Raw genomic sequence first — 22,118 nt, 5'->3', positions numbered from 1 at the left:
ACTTATCATCGAGCATTAATTTGAGTCGATCACCATCTTTGTTCTTTGTTAATATGAGAACTCAAGTAGAAATGCATGGTGAGGTGAAGTGACATGAATGTCAGTGCAACGGAACAGAATATTTCTTTGAAAAAACAAATAAAATACGAATAATACTTCATGTTTTGAGCATGGATAGCAAATACCAAATCAATGGTGCGTATTATACATAGTGATCGTGAGTATTATACATAGTGATCCTGATTTTGTTGGTCAATTTCGGGGTTGCGTATTATACTCGAGAGCGTATTATATACGAGAGCGTATTATATACGAGAAATACTTATTCATCCAGCTCGCCATTCATCTATCACTCATCCATCTATCTATCATCTATCACTATATCTATCATCCCTCCAGCTATCTAGCTATCATCTACCTATCCATCCATCTAAGGTGTTGACCTACAGTGAGTCAACACCTAATGTAGAACATATTAATAACATTATTATTAAACTACTTAGAAACCATTTGTCACCCTTACTGCAAAGCGGTGCCTTCAATTGTTAGCAGAAAGAAACAAATATTAACCATACGGTGAATAGAATTACACAGACATATACACACACAATTTGCACAGTGTTCTCTGTCTCTTTTGTCTTCACTAGCATAAGGACCCCACCTACAGTTCCAGGCCCACAATGGCCGTACCCAAGGCTATCACCTTTCCTCTGCACAATGCAACATCCCATGGGCAGAGGGGTCAGGGTCCCTAATTCCCCCTCCCACACCACATTGAGAGGAGGAGTAGGTGAAGCCTTTCTTTGCAGGGGTACTTTAAATGCACTGTACTTTTTACTTTTACTTGAGTATTTATGTGAAGAAGGATCGATACTTTTACTCCGTTACAATGATCGACATGCCGTTCGCTACTTTTATTTATTCATTCTTGTGTGAAATCAAACCAAAAGGATAATCCCCCCCCCCAAAATCCCTTTATCTATCTAGGTACTGTATGTTTTGTATGTGTATACCTTTGTCACACAGCAGACCTCCCCAGTTGACATCGCACACACACTGCCAGGGTTCAGTGCAGCTCCCGTACACACAACCGGGGAACGTCACACACTGGTCGCACAGAGGCCCCGTCCAGCCATAGTGACACCTGAAGAGAAGATCGGTGAATTGGACCACTTTTACATTCTCTTGATTCAATCTGCATAGCGACGCGCTTCTCAGCCAAAGCGCAACATCCTTGACAGACGAGGAGCTCATTCTCCCATAGCTAAGGCCAACACCCAGTGCATGGTAGCATCACAAAAACAAATTGAAGACAAGGTTTATTTCTGCAATCACTGGCCACAAAATTAGGTACACCCGCACAATCTAATTGGATTAAAAAAAAAAAAGACATAACATTCAAAAGTGAGCATTATTAGCTTTGTAAAGGCAGAAATTAGGATTCAGCTCACGTATTGGAGCTCAGGTTGTCAGTGAGTAGAATATTACACACAGTGCAGGTCACTCACGTGCATTCCCCAGGTACGGTGCAAGAGCCGTGGGCCTGGTGACATCCTTGCCTGCACACCGCTGCAAAAACATACACACGCACATTAGAAACTAGAAAACTAGTACAGTGGTGTCATGAGATTCAAGTTTAATTCCATCCGTGATCACACTCGTCGCTCATAAGACTTGTATCTCAACTCATCTTTTCTCACTGATGAAATGAATAGAAAGATATTAATCCGTGCCAGCCTCCCCAAAATAACCTGCAAAAAACGTTTTGTTTTTTTAACCCTTTATCGGGCAATAAAATTTTTGTGGCTCTATAACATTGCACTTTACAAAAACATACAGTAAAGACATATCTAAATAAAATGAAAGAATGAAACAGTTTTTGCCACATTTTTTTTTAACTCAATGGATATTGTGCTGCTCCTTCTGTTGTGCACGCATTGCCGATTTGGGGGCAGAATAATACAGATTTACAGATATACACAGGGACATACGGTCACTCCTCAGTAAGCCACAGTAATATTAGTCATTCTTAGCTGTGGATAAAGTATGTATGCCTGTGGTTATCATCATATTATCTGTCTACAAGTGTTGCATCACTCTTTTCTTATTATTGTTATTACACCACAACATCGATGCTATTCATTAGCCTCTATATGGCATTTTGCATTGTTTGTTAGCATTAAGCGAAACAGACGAGCAAAGCTATGTCGTGATTTTAAAAACGCAACGTTATTTATTCTCTTATAATAATTGTAAATTTGCACTTGCCTGTATTTTGTAAAATCCCATTAAAAAAACTGTTGCACCATGTCCCAAAACCCCTTCCAATTCATCACAATGATGCGTTAAAGGGGGTGACACTCGGGGTAATTTTTCCAGACTTCCTGCACGTCCGTGGTCCAATCAGCAACCTGCTGAGGAGGAAGGCTGATGGGGCGAGGCAAGGGCGGCGTGCTAATGGGTGCAGGATGTCCTAAAACTATCTGCATTTTTTTCCACGGTTTCCACTTTGGTTTCCTTCATTCCATTTGAGCCATTGCGACACAGAGGCAAGGGCTTGGTGGTCACAGAGTTCATATCCAGCAGATGAGTCACACACACAGGTGAAGAATGAGCTTTTCAAATGCAAATGTGTTATTTCCAGTTCTGGTGTTTTGGGTTTTTTTATAGGCAAAATGGCGACTCATTTATTCAAGTAGGCGACATACTAGAAAAACTACACTTACTGTCTGATGTACAGTGATGCCCAGTGCTTAATAATAATATTAACATTAATATTAGACCCCCTGTCATAGAAGCAAAAAGAGACAATCGGCATCATGGAAGTGCTTTAATGGGTAAAGTTTAAATTTCGGTAAGCTCTGGAAATTTTTAAATGTTGAACAATAATAAGAACTTTAAAACTGAATTCACCTTTTCATACCAGAAATCTAAGCTTCTCTGAGAAGTCAAAAATGAATCAAGTACAGTAACACATCGCAACTCTTTTTTTTCTGTTCAGGAATTAGAAAATTCATGGATAACATTTTAGCACTAAAAATATCATTTTGGTGAAAGAGTGGTTTATTGTGGGTGGCTGCGGCATAAACCTTACTTTGGATGGTGGTCAGATACATTTGTACAAGTACTGTAATCTTTCATGATTAACATTTCTATTCAAAGAAAGTTGGAGCAATCTAGCAGATGCAACAACATAGATCCACAGAAGCGCATGGTCACTTATTGCTAGGCAGGTCTCAATCATAAGTGTCAGTAGGCCGATGGAAAAAAAACAAAAACAGGTTTATTTGTCCATTCATCCATTCATCCATTTTCCGTACCGCTTATCCTCACTTGGGTCCCGGGGGGTGCTAGAGCCTATCCCACCTATCTATGGGCAAGAGGAGGTGTACACCCTGAACTGGTCGCCAGCCAATTGCAGGCACAAAAACAACCAACCATTTGCACTCACATTCACACCAAATGGCAATTTAGACTTTAACTTTTCAATTAAAGTACCATGCATGTTTTTGGGATGTGAGAGGAAACCGGAGTACCTGGAGAAAACCCACGCAGGCACAGGGAGAGCATGCAAACGCCACACAGGCGAGGCCAGAATTGAACCCGGGTCCTCAGAACTGTGAGGTAGATGTGCTAAACAGTCGTCCACCGAGGCTATATTCAAATCAATTAATTATTAGTGGAGCGGTGTAGCAGCTGACCTTCTTTGCACTCGGGTCCCGTCCAGCCTTCTATGCAGACCTTGGAACCGGTGGGGTCGCAGTTGAAGTGTCCAAAGAAGTCGTCGCGGGCCCGGCAGAACTTGTTGCAGAAGGGCCCAAAGTAGGTGGAGTCACAGCGAAAGCGGAGGCGGTACTCCAGGCTGAAGTAGCGGCCGTGGTGGCGGTACGCCTGCCACTGCTCTCCGGGATTCAACATGGATGAGAGAAGAACACGCTCTATCAGCTGATCTGAGGAAGCAGAGGGAGAAGAAAACACACCTCTTTAAACTTTGGATACATACTGTACATATTGGATATTTGGGTATATTATAATTCATCATTATCTGTGGGGTGTGGTACAGAGGGTAAGCAGGCGCCCTGAAACCGGAGGGTTGCCCGTTCGTATCTCTGGCCGAGCACATGTTGTCGGTGTGTCCCTGGACAATATACTGAGCCCACATTGCCTACGAAGGAATGTGGTTGGATGCTTGAGATGGTTGGAGGGGCCGCAGGCGCAGAATGGCAGCCATGTGTCTGTCAGACTGCCCTTGAGCTGCTGTGGCAACACGAGTAGCTTACCAACACCAAGGTCTGACTGAAGAGAATAAATAATGCATGAAATTGTAAAGTGTCTTTGAGTGCCTAGAAAAGCACTATATATGTGTAATGCATTATTATTATCATTGTACGGATATACAAAAGACCCTCGATAAAATGGACTCCGATACAACGGGTATTGGATAAAACGGACTGTCGCGACTGAACAATGTGTCCAAAAATAGTTTCCATTTGTCACTTAAACTGCCGTTGACAAAGTCTGTTAGTTCCAGCATAAATATTTGATAAAATGATACATTTTGAAACTTTAAAATATTGTTTAAGCTTTTTTTTTTTTTTTTTTTAAATACATTTGTTGACAACAACTTTGTACTGTACCAGGTGTTTTAGGCCTTGTAAAAAAAAAAACCCTACAAAACAATAATTTTGTACTGTACAGTAATAAGGGGGCATATGCGAGATTGTGTGTGGTCATGTGACTGTCTGGCTCCGTTTGATTGGCGAAATGGAGTTAATTGTCATTAGCGGTTACAGTATGTTGGATTCGCGCAAGAGCAATAATTGATATGCTCTAGATAAAATGAAAAGTAGTAAGCGGAATTTAGCTGAGTGGAATGGAGTAAAATTAGTGTTTCTTCTTAACAAACATATTCAAGTAAAGCTAAGAAATATTTTGAACTAATACTATTCGGTGAAGTAAAATGTATGCAAAATGTTACTTAAGTAAATATAACAGAGTAAATGTAGCACGCTATGACCCACCTCTGCAATAACGCAGTGTGGTGGGGCTTGCTCTGACATTGGTCCACTTGCCTTTGAGCTGCTTATTAAATCACTTGTGATGAAAAGTTGAACCCAATTTAAATAGACCTTGCATAATAATACCGGCACTATCTTATTCAAAGTCATTGTGTCCTCCAAGTGCTTAATGTCTTTTCAGTATATATCGTCAAGGGCAGTTTGAGGGGTACAGCCAGTAATCTTCTTTGATTAAACGGCGGTTCTGCCTTGCTTGCAGGACGCCTCGCGTTAGGCCGGCTGCACAGCGGCAGAGAAGGGAGCTAGCTGTCTGGCCCTCAGATGGAGCTGGACGGTAATGACAAGGAGATGGGAAGAACGATGGGGGAAAGTAAACGCGAGCCACCCCATTATTATTATCTCCGCTATCTTTTTGGGGATGAAGCCACGCTACATCAACTGGCACCACGAGGAGGAGGAGGAGGCGGAGGATGGCGGGATGAAAGGGCTGCATGACAGGAACGAGGAAGCCATCACTACACACTGTGTGTGTGTGTGTGTGTGTGTGTGTGTGTTGTTGGGGGATGAAATCAGGAAAAGCTACCAACAAGTCTGTTCTGTTGGCTGCAATCATGCTTTTAAAACAACATTAAGTGCAGTCCTGTCTGTTTCCCCCAAGTCCAACATTTAACCACCACTCTCTCACATTTACGTACATGCATGCACGCACACGCACAGACACACACACACAGTTGCCTTCATGAAGCCCCACACAATTGGAAAACACAAAACCCAAACAATATGTCGGGTTGCTGCAGTCTGTCTGTCTTATCTATCAATCAGTTAAGAGTCTTGAGAATGGTGTGCTTGTTTACATGTTTAGGTACTTACTGTATTTGGCATGTCAAGTCTGCACTACGTCGCTCATTTAATGTGGCTTCAACTTCACAAATATTTCAGTTATTGGTTCATGTTGATGACATCATTCTATAACTATGTGACGTTTTTTACCAAGTAATGAGTATGGTTAAGCTAATGTTTTTTTTTTGTACTGCGGATAAGTGATATTCCTGCTGCTGAAAGTAACTAAAAAGTTACTTGTAATCTAACTTAGTTACTTCTGAACTAGAGTAATCAGTAAAGTAACTAAGTTACATTTTCAAGGCAACTGTGGGAACACTGGCCCCACTTTAGTTCCATCTTGGGTGCATTTCTCCGCACCGTGGCTGCTGTGGCAAATGTTTTAACAATTTGAAGATCTTGCCGGACATCCACGGCAATCACAGTCGATCACGTTTGCCCATCCCTCTGTGTTGTCCATCCATCCATTTTCTGAGCCGCTTCTCCTCACTAGGGTCGCGGGGGTGCTGGAGCCTATCCCAGCTGTCATCGGGCAGGAGGCGGGGTACACCCTGAACTGGTTGCCAGCCAATCGGAAAAAACAAACATTCGCACTCAGTCATGCCTACGGGCAATTTAGAGTCTCCAATTCATGCATGTTTTTGGGATGTGGGGGGAAACCGGAGTGCCCGGAGAAAACCCACGCAGGCACGGGGAGAACATGCAAACTCCACACAGGCGGGGCCGGGGATTGAACCACGGTCCTCAGAACTGTGAGGCTGATGCTCTAACCAGTCGTCCACCGTGCCGCCCTCTGTGTTGTATCACCACCAAACACGTTTTGTCCACAGGCACCTGAAACGGGGCTGCCGTGATCGCCCAAAACATAGTGTAAATGTCGCTTTATACACTTCAATGCAGCTAAAATTATTTGAAAATCAGTCTGATGTAGCTCTTAAGGGTGCTCTGGTCCCCCACAAGGACAAATGCTTGAATAAACACAGTAAATATATGTACTGTACCTGGTTGTGATGTGCTGTTGTCATCATCCTGAGCCTCCAGCACCAAAGAGAAGGACTTCTGTAGGGTGGGAAAATACAAAAAACAACGTTTGAGTTTTTTTTTTTTTCCAATTTGTACTTGGTGTATTTGTTGGTTAACCCTGTATAGATTCCGATAAAGCATTCCGATGTGTAAAATGTAGAAACACATTATTATTCATAGCCTTATGCGCAGATACGCAACCCACCTTCGATAGGTGACATTGAGCTCGCAGGTATATTACACATTAAAGATAAGAGATTCACTCTTTTCTGATGAATACGTTTATGCCACACAGCCGTGCATATTGCAAACCAACGTTTGTTATTATTCTGTGATTGTCGTCACCCAAAGCGCTTCAGTATGGTCATGTTGTTATTGTGAGAGCCGGGGTGGGGAAGAAGAAGTGGAGAGAGGAAGATAGGATGGAGACGAAGGAGCATAGTGGTGTGCAGGAGGCAGATTGTGGTGTGGAAGGTGCGAAATGACGACTGGAAGGTGAAAATTGCTGTGGGAGATGCTACAGGGTTCGTACAAAAAAATGTAAAAAAAAAAAAAAAAAAAGGTCAGTTAAACACACAAGTTTCGAGCTGATATTAGTTATTTTTTTATAGAAATAAACATACTAAAAAAAACTTTTTAATTTTATGACATGCAATGGTGGTTTGAGAGAGTTTAATTTATTCAGAGACCACGCTCGTAACTCAAATCACTCGCATCTCAAACCATCAAATGAATGAAAATGCCATTAATCCGTCACGCTCTAACCACCCAAAAAAACAATGACATTTTTAATGTCTTTTTGAAGTGAAAAAGAGTAATTATAATAATGTACTTTATAAAAACACAATAATGACAAAATGAAAGAGAATTAAAAGAAATGTTAAAAATTGTCACCCTTTCCATCAATTGAATGGCCATTGTCCTAGTGGCAATATAAGACAGACAGACAGACGGGTATACTGTACATGGACGTCTGTACAGTAGAGACATCTCAGATTCTCTTTGAAGATAAAGAATATATGACTAAGTACTGTTTTATTGAATGTCAAAATCTGTTGCTGTGCCATCCATCCATCCATTTTCTGAGCCGCTTCTCCTCACTAGGGTCGCGGGCGTGCTGGAGCCTATCCCAGCTGTCATCGGGCGGGAGGCGGGGTACACCCTGAACTGGTTGCCAGCCAATTGCAGGGCACATAGAAACAAACAACCATTCGCACTCACAGTCATGCCTACGGGCAATTTAGAGTCTCCAATTAATGCATGTTTTTGGGATGCGGGAGGAAACCGGAGTGCCCGGAGAAAACCCACGCAGGCACGGGGAGAACATGCAAACTCCACACAGGCGGGGCCCGGGGATTGAACCCGGGTCCTCAGAACTGTGAGGCAGACGCTCTAACCAGTCGTTCACCGTGCCGCCGTGTTTAAATATCAGTTGCTAAAAAGGTTTTACATGTGTTTTCCATTAGGTGTTAGCACTAGCATTAAGCTTGCTGACTAAAGGCTAAGCTATGCGTAGGTTTTAAAAAGACACCATCATTCTCCTAGTTTTATGTTTAAACTTGAGTGGGAGTGGTGTTAAACAGTTTGAAGCCTCATTTTGGAAACAATTTTCACTATTTGCCAAAGTGCTGCTTATTGTGATGCGAGTTGTGTTGAGTTCACTGCCACCAGACTGCGCTCGTATCTCAAGTTTGCCCTCGACAGTCAAATTAAAAAAAACGGCTGAGTGACTGCTCGTACCTCGAAAAACTATTAAGTCGGATCTGTAAATATGACGAGTGCTGGAAGAAAGTCTACCATATTTCCTCAAAAACAGTAGTACGTCAATATAAAAGACACTTTGCCTCAATTAATAACTATTTGCATGACCCACTTCAAGCCTCCTATTTTTCCTTTTGCTACTTAGTCATAACATCATCCACGGCTAAGTGCCTTCCTATCTTACTGACTTAGTTGCACCTTGTTTTCCATCCAGAGCCTTATACTTACAACATGCTGGTCTTTTGATGATTCCGAGAGCTAAAACAACCAACAACAAAAAAGTCAGAAGGTTCTACAGCTTTCTATATTTGGGCTCCAGTACTCTGGAACGCCTTAGCCGAGAAATTAGACAAAAGGCTTATTCCCACGCTTTCCCATTTGGTTAAACCACATCGATTAGTACTGCATGTGACAAGTCTCTCGCCCTGCCTCACTCCCTGACATGTGCATTTTGGCCTGTTTTACAGCAGTTTCCCTTCTCCTGCTTCACAAAATATGAAGACATTTAAGAAACTATTGTCATAGTAAACATGTTTGAATGTATATTAGATGAAAAAAGTCATCTCTGTGGCTCATTAAAATATTTTGAATATAAAAGCGCTCATTGAATAAATGAGGCATGTCGCTTACATTACTTTGCTGTGTTGGGGCTCTTTCAAAGGGGGCGTGAAAACAACCGTATGGGAAAAGATAAGCCGGTCAAGGGAAATACTGTGATGAGTAAGGAAAGAGATCAAGGTGAAAGGGAGGAAAACAAGAGTAGGTGAGGGGGAAAATAAAATACAAAATCACTAGTAGGATGTTGAGATATGTGATGAATGAGGAGAACAAAGAGGTCAGAGGGAGGGGAAACAAACACGTGGAGATATAAGAGAGTGGAAAGATTAGAGGGAACGACAAAAAGGAGAAAAGACAGGCGATAAGATAAAACACACACAAACACACACACAGTGTTCGAAGGCATGGTGCTAATGAGATGTGCAGGGCAACAGTTCATTGAGGGCTACGGAGAGCAGGAAGCTCGCAGACAGACCTGCCATTAAAATTCATTATTTCCATCTTAAAACCGTGAGACAAGAGAGTCGAATACCATGAATAAATAGCCGAGGGTAAAACCAGTACAGTCCTGACAAATTATGCCATTATAAGTCATTTTGTCATCAGTCCATCACCCCTCCATTTTCTAAAGCGCTTGTCCTCATTCGTGTCACGGGTGAGCTGGAGTCCATCTAAGCTGGCATTCGGCAAGATACACCATGGACTGGCTGCTAGCCAATCGCAGGGCATGTATAGATAAGAAAGCATCAACATTCACACAAGGAAGCCGGTGTGAACCCAGTGAAAATCCACGAAAGCATGTGTAGCTGAGATTCAAACCCAGAACCTCCGGAGTGTTAGGCAGACGTGCCAACCATGGTGCCGAGGTCCAATTAAATAAACAATATGCATATGTTTGCATTACAGTATTTTATGTAACCTCTGCTACATATGTGCTAGACTTCAGAAAATTTTTGATAGTCTTCTGGGGGGAAGGCACATTTTGCATTAAATATGATTCAACTAGCGGCACGGTGGCCGACTGGTTAGAGCGTCAGCCTCACAGTTCTGAGGTGCGGGGTTCAATCCTCGTCACCGCCTGTGTGGAGTTTGCATGTTCTCCCCGTGCCTGCGTGGGTTTTCTCCGGGCACTCCGGTTTCCTCCCACATCCCAAAAACATGCATTAATTGGAGACTCTAAATTGCCCCTAGGCATGACTGTGAGTGCGAATGGTTGTTTGTTTCTATGTGCCCTGCGATTGGCTGGCAACCAGTTCAGGGTGTACCCCGCCTCCTGCCCGATGACAGCTGGGATAGGCTCCAGCACGCCCGCGACCCTAGTGAGGAGAAGCGGCTCAGAAAATGGATGGATGGATGATTCAACTAACAATCCCCTCCTTGAGCCGTTACCTTCTAGTGGTGGAGGGGTTTGTGCGTCCCAATGATCCGAGGAGCTAAGTTCTCTGGGGCTTTATGCCCCTGGAAGGCTCACCCATGGCAAACATGTCCTAGGTGAGGGACCAATCAAAGCATGGCTCAAAAGACCCCTATGATGTATACAACTATTGTTATACGTTTTCCCTTGCCTGGACGCAGGTCACCGGAGCCCCCCTCTGGAGCCAGGCCTGGCGGTGGGACTCGAAGGTGAGCGGCTGGTGGCCGGGTCTACACTCATGGGGCCCAACCGGGCACAGCCCAAAAGGATAATGTGGTCAATGGTCACGTGGGCAATGACAGTGAGAGTGACAGTGTCATCTGACTTGCGGCTACATGTATTATACACTTGGGTGAATAGAGGGAAGGAGCTGTCAACTGATCCCCACCTGGTGGTGTGCTGGCTCCGATGGTGGGGAAAGATGCCGGTCCGACCTGGCAGGCCCAAACGTATTGGACACCAACAATGAGTGATGACATTAAGCTGAAGAAGGAGTCCAATCGGACCTCTTTAGCCTGTTGGACTCCTGAGGCAGCTAGCTGATGGGTACCGGCTGGCCAAGCGGAATGTGAGCTGCTGACGATGGGACGTTGTGAGTTGGTGGGGAGAATACTTCAAAGACCTCAATTCCACCGACAAGCCTTCCCACGAGGAAGGGATCTCTGAGGCAGGCTCTCCTATATCTGAGGTTGAGGTCACCGAGGTGGTTAAAAAGCTCCTCGGTGGCAAGGCCCCGGGGGTGGATGAGATTCACCCGGTTGGCACGCCTCTACAACATCACGTGGACATCGGGGACAGTGCCTCTGGATTGGCAGACTGGGGTGGTGGTACCCCTTTTTAAGAAAGGGGACCAGAGGGTGTGTTCAAACTACAGAGGGATCACACTCCTCAGCCTCCCTGGTAAGGTCTATTCAGGGGTGCTGGAGAAGAGGGTCCATTGGGAAGTCAAATCTCAGATTCAGGAGGAGCAGTGTGGTTTTCGTCCTGGCCGTGGAACAGTTGACCAGCTCTACACCCTCGGCAGGGTCCTCGAGGGTGCATGGAAGTCTGCCCAACCAGTCTACATGTGTTTTGTGGACTTGGAGAAGGCGTTCCACCGTGTCCCTCGGGGAGTCCTGTGGGGGGTGCTTCGGGATTATGGGGTACCGAACCCCCTGATATGGGCTGTTCGGTCCCCGTACGACCGGTGTCAGAGTTTGGTCCGCATATCCGGCAGTAAGTCGGACTCGTTTCTGTCTTCAACTCTCACTGGAGTGTTTTGCAGTCCAGAAAGAAGCAGTGAGGATGAAAATCAGCACCTCGAAATCTTAGACCATGATCCTCAGTTGAAAAAGGGTGGAGTGCACTCTCCAGGCTGGGGATGAGATGCTTCCCCAAGTGGACGAGGTCAAGTATCTTGGGGATTTGTTCACGAGTGAGGGAAGAGTGGAACAGGAGATCAACAGGTGGATCGGTGCAGCATCTGCAGTGATGCGGACTTTGTATTGGTCTGTCGTGGTGAAGAAGGAGCTAAGACAAAAGGCGAAGCTCTCAATTTATCAGTCAATCTACGTTCCTACCCTCACCTATGGTCACGAGCTATGGGTCGTGATCAAAAGAAAGAGATCCCCGATATAAGCGATAAATGAATTTCCTCCGCAGGGTGTCCGGGCTTGAATTAGTTGAGAAATGTGTAAGGAGAAACACCAATAAAATGGGGAGGATAAAGATTTCTCTAGCATTACGGTGATTTAGAGATTATGTTTCATGTCAAGAGAGAGAGAAAGTGGGGCAAAGAAGGTATTGCGACATGTGGTTGAGATGATGTCATTGGTCCAGGAAAGGTGCGTCCGTGAAACGTTTTTTTTTTTTTTTTTGCTAAATTTGGATCATCCGCAGAGGTCACACTTACTACGACTCCCGACAAGAGCCGATAAGAGAATAAAAAAGGTTAGCGAGCGCTTCCTGAGCACCTTTCCAAAACACACAAGCGGGCCACTGCTGTGTGACGTCAAGCGGGCATTAACGAAGGAAAGAAGGGAGAGGATTGGGGGAAAAAATAAATGCAGATCATGAAGCGGGCAACAGAAATGTAAACAAAATCTGATGTAGTGACATTTTGCTCATTGTGTTGTCAAAGTGAGAAATTACAACGTGGGAAAATGTGTGAGTGTATTGATGTGGACCCAAGCAGACAAGGCTAAACACTGCTAATATTAGCGCAGAACTCCGCCAATGCTTAAACGGTTGTCACGCGTAAACTCAATGAGGGAACAACTACACTCTTGGATCTCAATAGTTTCAAATGTGCATTCAAATTATTAGCAAAAACCACCATGACAGTAATTAAGCTTGTAGTGATGAATCACAACCTTAGCCGTACTGATTCATTTACTCAAGTAAAAAAAATAAAAATAAAGTACAGACTCTAAAATGTACAATAAAGAGGTGCCTTGACCTACGAGTTGAATTCTTTCTTGTAACTCAAACCACTCATATTTGAAATCATTTTTCCAACATTGAAATGAATGGAAATGCCCAAAATCTTTTTGTGAAATGTTTTTTAAGAAGAAAAATTACATTCTACAGTATTGTACTTCATAAAAACATACAATAATAACATAATTGAATAGAATGTAAAGAATGTGACCGTTTGGGCATCATGATTTCATCCACGTATGGTGCAGTGCCTCTGGTGTGCACACTTTGGCCACGAGCAGGCAGTGTAATACATGTATTTGGATATCCACAAAGAGGACAGCTCAGTCAGCTGCAGTAATAGTATTTTTTTGAAGAGGATAAAGAATACACAGTATGCAGTTGAGTATTGTTATATTGGCAGTATGCAAATGTTGCTGCACAATTTTCAAATATCAGTTGCTGAAAGGGTTATATCACTGTGAAATTGTTGCTAGTTTCATTAGCCCGTCTATGCCCTTTTACATTGTGTGTTAGCATTAAGAAAGCAAACTTTTTTCAGACATTAAATACACATGTACAATGTATTTCTCTTAGTCTTATCATTAGTCTTTCAATAAATTTCAACTGGGAGTGGCAATAACCATTTTTCTTATTAAAAAAATCATATTTACAACAATTTTAGTTTGGGTTTTTTGGGAGGCTGGAATGGATTAACAGCATTTCCATTCATTTCAGTGGGGAAAGATGATTTGAGTTACACGAATGGTCACAGGAAAGAAAATTCACATATATAACTCATATCTCAAGCCACCACAGTATTTTTATGGAGGAATTTTGAAACTGTTTTGATAATGGTAATCAATTTACTGTAAAAAATAAAATAAAATACAATAAATGGATGAATTGCCAAGAAACAACAATAAACAAACTAAAAATAAAAAAAGGACTATGATGTCACCCAAACAATACCATATAGTAAATATGGATTCAATTAAAGGAAGTTTAAAGTCATCAATGACCCTAATGTACATGTTTTTGTTCCGTGTCCGGAACCCGGTCTACACAGAAAGGTCCAGACCTGGATTTGAACCTTCTTGCCTTGTCTCCCATAAAGATCAGGGCCTGCTCTGAGACTCTAAGCCCATCAAGGCTAGACACATGAGGGATTTTCAAATCAAATAGCAGACAGTTAGAAGTGGGCCCTTCAGGCTGTGGTAAAGCCAAAGGAGAGGAGGATTACAACGGCTGGTGCAGACTTCCCTCATTGAGACGGTTGTTGACAACAGGCCAAACTCACGTTTAATGAAGATCTGAGAAGACTCCTAATAAACCTGACATCCACTGCTCTACGTACTACTATTCCCAGCATGAAGCATACCCTCTCAACCCCCCCCTCCCGGCATGCGGCTCAGACATGGGCAGGGTAGGATATCCCGACAAAGCCAGGCTGTACAAACACAGCTCTGCCACAGGAAGAACTCCCAACCCTGAGAGAGGAATTTCCCTTCACAACGCATGTCTACTACACGCAACACACACACACACACAATACAGTATTTCTCTCTATTAGAATTGAACAGAATTATTCATTTTAGAGCAACACAATCTGACAATTTGACAGCAAGGAATAAATCATTTAACAAAAGAGCCCATTGATGGAACACTTTAACTGATTAAAGGACTTGTGATATGGACCTAAAATAATATGATTATATTGTTGGAGAATTAGTGGGATAACAACAGTCTTGACAACATGATAAAATGTTGGACAAAATATAATACATGGAAACCGTATTTGGTAACTCAAAGGACTCTGAGGTAGTAGCACTGACTTGATTGATGATAATTAGGAAGCTATGTTGGCATATATTGATCACATGAAATACAAAATAATACAATCATGATACCATTTTAAAGAATCAATAAATATAAACTCATTGAATATATTATATAGTAATACATAGGAATACAAATACAGTATTACTATATAACGTAGTAGAACAAAGTCACTATAGAAAAACTTATACAAGGTGTAAAAAGGTTTTAAAAAGAAGTCTGATAAGCAAAGGACCAATGGACTGACAGACCGACAGATTGACCAACAGACAAAGAGAAAGTTGTAAAATCCAAAATCCAATTAATAAATGACATTTTTAAATAAGGCTGGTAAAAACGAGACTGGAAGGGGGAATGAAAGTGGTTTTTAATTTACCTGAAAGTCCCACTTTTTCCTTCATTTTTAATCAACTGCTATGACAACACAATGAGAAACAGGGGCGTGTCTATGCATTCTGCATTCATTTAAGCAGCCGATGATTAGATTCCTGGATTTAGGCTCCAGTGGCATTACATTACTGGGAGAGGGAAAAAAGAAATGATAGCATCAAGTGTTGTCTCCATAGGCTGCAATATTAGCGTGTCTATTGAATTGAAGTCAGTCCATTAGCGTGTCATACGCACGCAAAAGGAGGAGACTAATTGACAATTAAACATGCGGGCATGTACACCGTGCAAAAGATATTTGATTTGCTAACTTGTCCGTGACCATGATGATATGCAGCTGTGTATTTAATGTATTCGTGCACCTGACAAGTCTTACTTCGTGCATGAGGAGGCCCGAGGCAATTACAAGCGCGCACATATGCAAACGCAGTGGACGCACGCACACACACACACAGTTGTCATGACAGCAGCTGGGCCTGAGTCGGATTGGACAGCACATAGTTCACCTGCATGCCAAATTAGAGGTGGAGGTAAGCGCATTGAGTATCGGCCATTATTATTCTGCCAGCAAAAGCTCAGATTTGAGTGAGAGACAGTGCAGGGTTGTGTATGAGCTGCCGTCAGGGACTTTTTCCAGGATTACCTCGTCCACACTACTGAAAATGCTCACATACACACAAGTGACATTTTTTTTTACTCACATACCGTATACAAGTAAAATGCTTTTACATAGACTAGTGAAACACTGGTGAAATGCTCTCACACAACTGAAAATGTATTCACTTACTAGTGAAATATTCTTAGAAACAAACACTACTGAGACACGTATTTCAATAAATTGTATAAGCAAATTTCACTATGATCGGTTAAAGCAGGGGTGTTAAACTCTTTTTTGTCTCGGGCCGCATTGTAGTTATGATTTCCCTCAGAAGGCCGTTAGAACAGCGAAACCATATAAATGTTTAATCATCACCAAGATATGATTACCATTAAACAACAAATTGAGGGATAACTAGTTTTGAAATCAGAAGACAAGGATAATAGTTTGTTCAAGCATTGTTTAAGTTACTATACAAGAAGGATTGGGTAACAGAAAAATGCAATATCTCAACATTATTGTTTATTATTATGACAATTTGGAATTTGGGTACAGATTTTAGCAAAAATCACAGAAGTTGACGAGCATGATTTGCTTTCGCGGGCCACATAAAATGATGTGGCGGGCCGCATATGGCCCTCGGGCCTTGAGTTTGCCACCTACGGGTTAAAGGATTTCAACACTGTTTGTGAGCTTTTAATTATCCATCCATTTTCTGTACCGCTTCTCCTCACGAGGGTTGCGAGCGTGCCGGAGCCTATCCCAGCTGTCTTCAGGCGAGAGGCGGCCAATCGAACCAGCCAATCGCAGGGCACATAGAAACAAACAACCATTCGCACTCACATTCACACCTACAGACAATTTAGATTCGTCAATTAAGCTACCATGCATGTTTTGGGGACGTGGGAGGAAAGCGGAGTACCCGGACAAAACCCACGGCGGCACAGGGAGAACATGCAAACTCCACACAGGTGGGGCCGGATTTGAACCCCGGTCTTCAGAACTGTGAGGCAGATGTGCTAACTAGTCGACCGCCGTGGCGCCATTTTTTAATTAATATGTAAAAATGTTTTATTTTTTGTATGTGAATGATTTAAAAAAAGAAATTATGTTGTGTGTGAGAGCGTTTCACTAGTGTATGTGAAAGCTTTTCACTTCGCTTTCACTTTGCATGAGAGTATTTCAGTAGTGTGTGAGCGAGCTAATCCTGAATTATGTCCCTGACGGCCCCTCATAGCTGTGTGCATGTGTGATCTTGCTTCTTCGGTGTAACTCGTTTGGCACAAAAAGCTGAAAAGGCGCAGGATCGATTTCCACTCCACTGAACTAAAATAAAATACAATGCTTTCTAGTCGCTGAGAGTCTCTCAATAAAAGACATAAAAATCACAAAAGCTCACTCCCGCTCCACATGATTCTTGTCGTATTGATGGAATTTTTTACTCGCAGGAGCAAAGATAAAAGAAAATCAATGTTCTTCTTTTGTGACATTTTTGTAGAGAAACACAGACATGCCTTCACGGTGGCTGATTCCTAAATTGTTAATTTGAGAGTATAATCAAGCGGCGGCCAACGTCCCGGCCCCTCAGATGGTTAAAACAAACACGCCCGCTCCCATGACCCCCCGTCCCTCTAATTGCATGTCTAGGTTCTTGCATTAATGCCGTCTCATCATCTCATCTCTTTGAACCAAAGCTTCTACTCATGCAACTTCCAACACTGACACGGTGCAGTAAGCACAGTAAACATATTAAAAGTTCATACCATCAAAACTTTGACCCCCCCCCCCCCCCCCCCCCACACACACACCTTTCACCAGAATGTAAGCAATTTCTTAGGACTGCCGCACACCAAGCGATGTGGCCGAACGTGACTACAACCAAGAGTTGCCGACTCTCGCTAAGCACTTCACATCTACCGACGCAGTGCAACGGAAAAACCACGACCCTGTACCAGGTTTTGAGGCTCCACATACAGTATTTGGTATTGTATTATTTTTAAGTGAATCACAAAATAATGGCAAGATTGTCGAGGAAGAAGCGGAACGCAATAATCAAGGAGAGTGGAGATATTTTGAGAGTCTGTTAGAAATGATCAATCACTCCATTCGCTGACAGCTCTTGCATTGAGATTTTGTTTGATTGTGTACCAAATATGGTGGCCAGTGAGTTCTATTGCTACAATGTGACATTCAGTAGATACCACCCAAAACACCTGCGCCTCTTCTTCCCACTTCCTGCTTCTTAACCTCCCCTGCGCAGGGCATCCTTCTCCACCCTTCCCTTCTCTTCACTTCCCTTGTCTCGCCAAAAGGGCCCCCGCGCCACTTCTCCTCTGCAACTTCCGCAGGAAATTACCTTGTCTAGTCACTTTACACCCACAGGGGCACTTTTAGGAAGGGGCATTAGTGAGGATAGAGTGGGAGGAGTGTGTGTGCAAAATTGTGTGTATGTGTGGTGTGGTCGGGGGTGGGTTTCTCTCGCCCCAGAACACAAACCACACTGCTTGTAAAAGATGACATTTATGCGCCTTTTTCCAGTGTTGCTGTTCTGTATAAATGGCAATAAATGGTGTCGAAAGCAATGGTAGCTGTCCAACAAGTATTTTACACAACACACTAGATGCTGACACTGACAATAGCAGGATGTTAGGTCACTCTGTACAAGTGCACACAGTTGCGCTAATAGCTGGGTTCTGTATGAAAGGCAAAGGTGAAAATGTCAGATTTGAGTACAGTGGAACCTCAGTTTTCATACCACAATTTTTTTTCACCCCAAATTTTGTCCCAGTTTCCGTACACCCGCTCGGTTTTAGTATTGTTGAAAACGGTCCGTACCAATTACCAAACTCATCCGCTTGCCTGCGTGGCTCGGCCACGGGTTTCCACAAAACATCCCATGCGCATGTCGTCACGCTTCATTGCATCATGGACGTATCGGACATTTTTGAGGCTACCAGTCTTTTATTTACTAATCAAATGTGATCTGTCTCAGTGTTTCTTGTATTTCTGTTAAGTTCAGATTTCTGTTATGTCGGGATTTCAAACCAAACTCCAAAACAGTGAGATAGAAGTGCTAACCACTCAAACAAATACTGCCAAATAATTAAGATGTTCCGTTAACACCTCCATGACAGGGTAAATCAAAACTGACAATTACTGCCTTTCTCAACGCAGATCAATTTCATGTATTGGATTTTATAAGGGGCGGCACGGTGGACGACTGGTTAGCACATCTGCCTCACAGTTCTGGGGACCGGGGTTCAAATGCCGGCCCCGACTGTGTGGAGTTTGCGTGTTCTCCCCGTGCCTGTGTGGGTTTTCTCCGGGTACTCCGGTTTCCTCCCACATCCCAAAAACGTGCACGGTAGGTTAATTGAAGACTCTCAATTGCCCGTGGGTGTGAATGTGACTCTGAATGGTTGTTTGTTTCAAGCGGTTCAGAAAATGGATGGATGGATAGATTTGATAAAATGATGTTCAAATCTTATCTACGTGTAGCCAGACGATAGTGGGAGTGATCCATAGTGGTACAAAGAGCCACTGATGGTAAAACAGAGCCGAAATAAGATGGTTTGAAATATTTGCGGTCAAACATCCACACAAGTGACCACACAACTTTAATGTAACTCAGCCCGCTTTGTCTAATCCACAGGGACAACAATAATAACGTAGCTCAACATCACTGCAGGGTCAAGCTTTACGGACAGCAAGGAGACTTTGGAGCAAGTTGATTGCTGGCAGCAAAAGGAAAACATCTGCTGTAATTACACCTGTGTAAGATATTACATTTGTGACTCCATATATGACACACACACATGCACACGCACACAGACACACATACACAGACTGGCTAGATTCACAGCAACCCCTTTGTCTCATTTCACTCGCAACAAAATCCAATTTGCACACAAATTAAATCATTAAGAAAGCTTTCCCTTGAGATGATTGTGTGACAGTTAGTTCAGTTATCTCTTCAGCACACAACACAACACCATATCCTCAAGGGAATTAACTCTCTCTATAGTCTCCTCTCGATTATGAAGCGGTACGATCGATTCATGAGCGCTCCGTTTGGCTCCGCCTATCGAGGGGAAAACCTAAACGTGCGAGTGTGTGCACACGAGTATCAGCGTACATGCAGGTATGCTGCGAGGGAGCGTGGGAGAGTCAATTAGAGAACAAAAGAGTGAAAGAGAGACTGCGCTGAGAAAGAAAGCTCCTCTCTTCTGGTTTGCCTTGGCTGGCTTCACATGATCCCAGCGCCAACGTACCATGACAAGACCATGCGCAGCATCCATCGTACTATATCGACTTTTCTCTGTTTGCTTTCAGGGCTAAAACGTCACCAAATATTAGCCCAAGTGTTTACTCAAGTCAATAACTCATCAACAGAGCTTTATCATAGTCGCAATACAACATCATTGTTAGCTCACGGGTGGGGAGCCTTTTTTCTATCAGGGGCCATTTCAGGTTTGATCAAGTCCCCTGAGGGCCAGACTCAATTCATGAAGCGAGCAACGCGACCAAAAGCAACTGAAGTGGACCATCACAAAAAAACAAAAACAAAAATGTGACCCTGCATGAGGTTTTGAGTATAAGCCACTTTCAGTATAATCTGCTGCATTATCTTTTACTGAACCATAAAAGCATGGCATGATTGTCAAGGAAGAAGTGGATGACCACAAACAGAGGAAACACACGATGATAAAAGAATAGTTTGAGATGCTGTTGGTAATGATCGATCCCCCCATTTACTGTTGCACCCGTGAATTTCTGCAACAGAGACTCGGCACTTTGCTTTCTAGCCACAGATACATAGTTAAGTATTATTCTAAAGAAAACATAGAGAAACTTTTTTTTCCTTCCCCATGAAAGCTCATGCATTTTCGATTGGTTGTTACATCTATCAAATTGCCACCCGGTGCACCGGCCATTCAAATTTTGAACTGACAGCCACTGGTCACGACACCCCGTACACTGAACAACAGTTCAGTCGGTTTCACACCCATTGATCAGCCTGCAGCGGACTTAAAGACCGTGTATAGTGAATCCAAAGATTTGTTTGTAATTACATTATACCCGTTTGAAGATAATTGCTGAAAACACAACCAAAGACTGAAAACTATGTAGAACTCAATTGTGGAGATGACGAGTTCCACTCTTTCATTTTTCCTGATTTTTTGGGTGTGGCTAAAACAGGGCCCACTGATGTACTCGAGCCCATGGCTTGAGTCGCCCCTCCCCCATTATTTAAGAACTTGAGCAGCTTTGTGCCGCAGTTATCCGTTCAGTTATCAGTTATGCAGTTACTAGCTGGCTTTCCTTACACCACGAAAATACATCTTCCATTCGGATAGTCCGCTGGCATGGCCAGTTTAGAGCGCCTCATTGTTGGCCATGAATGTGCACACAACACACAAAGAAAGGAGGAAGACCAAGGAGTGTTGTTTTTTTTTTAAGTCCAAGATGACAGCCATCAATTGGATCAGGGATTTGGGGTGGCGTTGCCAATTTGGAGCGCCTCATGTCACAGCGTGGAAAAGCCCCACGACGACACGGTGGGACACAGTCCAGCCACCAGAGGCTTTAAGCAATATATATTCCCGGCACAGTAGGAATTTGTAGGCATAACAAAGATGCTAGATGCATTTTTCCAGGACTAGCAGTGATATTTAATTCACAGTTGACAGTTGAGTGGGACGTGATTTGAGCACATTCAGCAGACACTCACAGTGTCTGAGAGCGTTGAGAATGGATTGAGTTCTCATGATTTTAATATCTTATTTTGTGTACTTGGCAATTTTTTTTAATCATTTCAATTTGACAGGGTTGGGAACAACACTCTTCTCTGTGGTGTTAAAGTTTCTAGACATATTTACTTTCAGTTTACAGAGACTTTAATGGTTTCTTTCCACAAGCCATTAGGCTACTGAGTCATCGTCATAACATCAGCTCTTACACGGAGTTCTGTCCACAAACCTCATACACACACACCGATTACACTGCACTTTGTCCCCGAACCCAAACCCAACTCAGGTGACAACGACCTGATCGATGGCCAAAATACGCCTATCTAAAACATTTACTATTTAGGATTAAAAAAAAAGTTTTTTTTTTTTTGTTTTTTTTTTTTTTTTGCAAAATGCTATTTGTCAAGGTGAAATCTGTCAATCAGAAAATCCTGCAGATAGGATTCACAGTCCTAATTTAAATGTTACTTTCAGTGGGTTTTTTTCCCCCAATTTTTTTTTTTTTCTGTTCTTAAGGAAAGAGAGGAAGCATA

At 42.9% G+C, this 22,118-nt stretch overlaps 1 protein-coding gene across 2 annotated transcripts in view; it reads right to left on the bottom strand.

Annotated features, from left to right (window-relative positions):
• The window catches only part of LOC133482405 (protein jagged-2), a 55,606-nt gene that overhangs the window by 14,661 nt on the left and 18,827 nt on the right, over positions 1–22,118 (bottom strand). For both annotated transcript variants that reach the window (XM_061782484.1, XM_061782483.1), the window contains exons 3-6: positions 6,860–6,917; positions 3,702–3,950; positions 1,509–1,569; positions 1,014–1,144 (exon numbers count right to left, since the gene is read on the bottom strand). In XM_061782484.1, coding sequence (XP_061638468.1) covers positions 1,014–1,144; positions 1,509–1,569; positions 3,702–3,950; positions 6,860–6,917 — 499 coding nt within the window. The remainder of the gene's footprint in view (positions 1–1,013; positions 1,145–1,508; positions 1,570–3,701; positions 3,951–6,859; positions 6,918–22,118) is intronic.

Source organism: Phyllopteryx taeniolatus, chromosome 8 (assembly GCF_024500385.1).
Source record: "Phyllopteryx taeniolatus isolate TA_2022b chromosome 8, UOR_Ptae_1.2, whole genome shotgun sequence".
NCBI classification, from domain to species: domain Eukaryota; kingdom Metazoa; phylum Chordata; class Actinopteri; order Syngnathiformes; family Syngnathidae; genus Phyllopteryx; species Phyllopteryx taeniolatus.
Note: the sequence above shows the minus strand (reverse complement) of the source record. Positions and strands in the feature narration are given on the sequence as shown.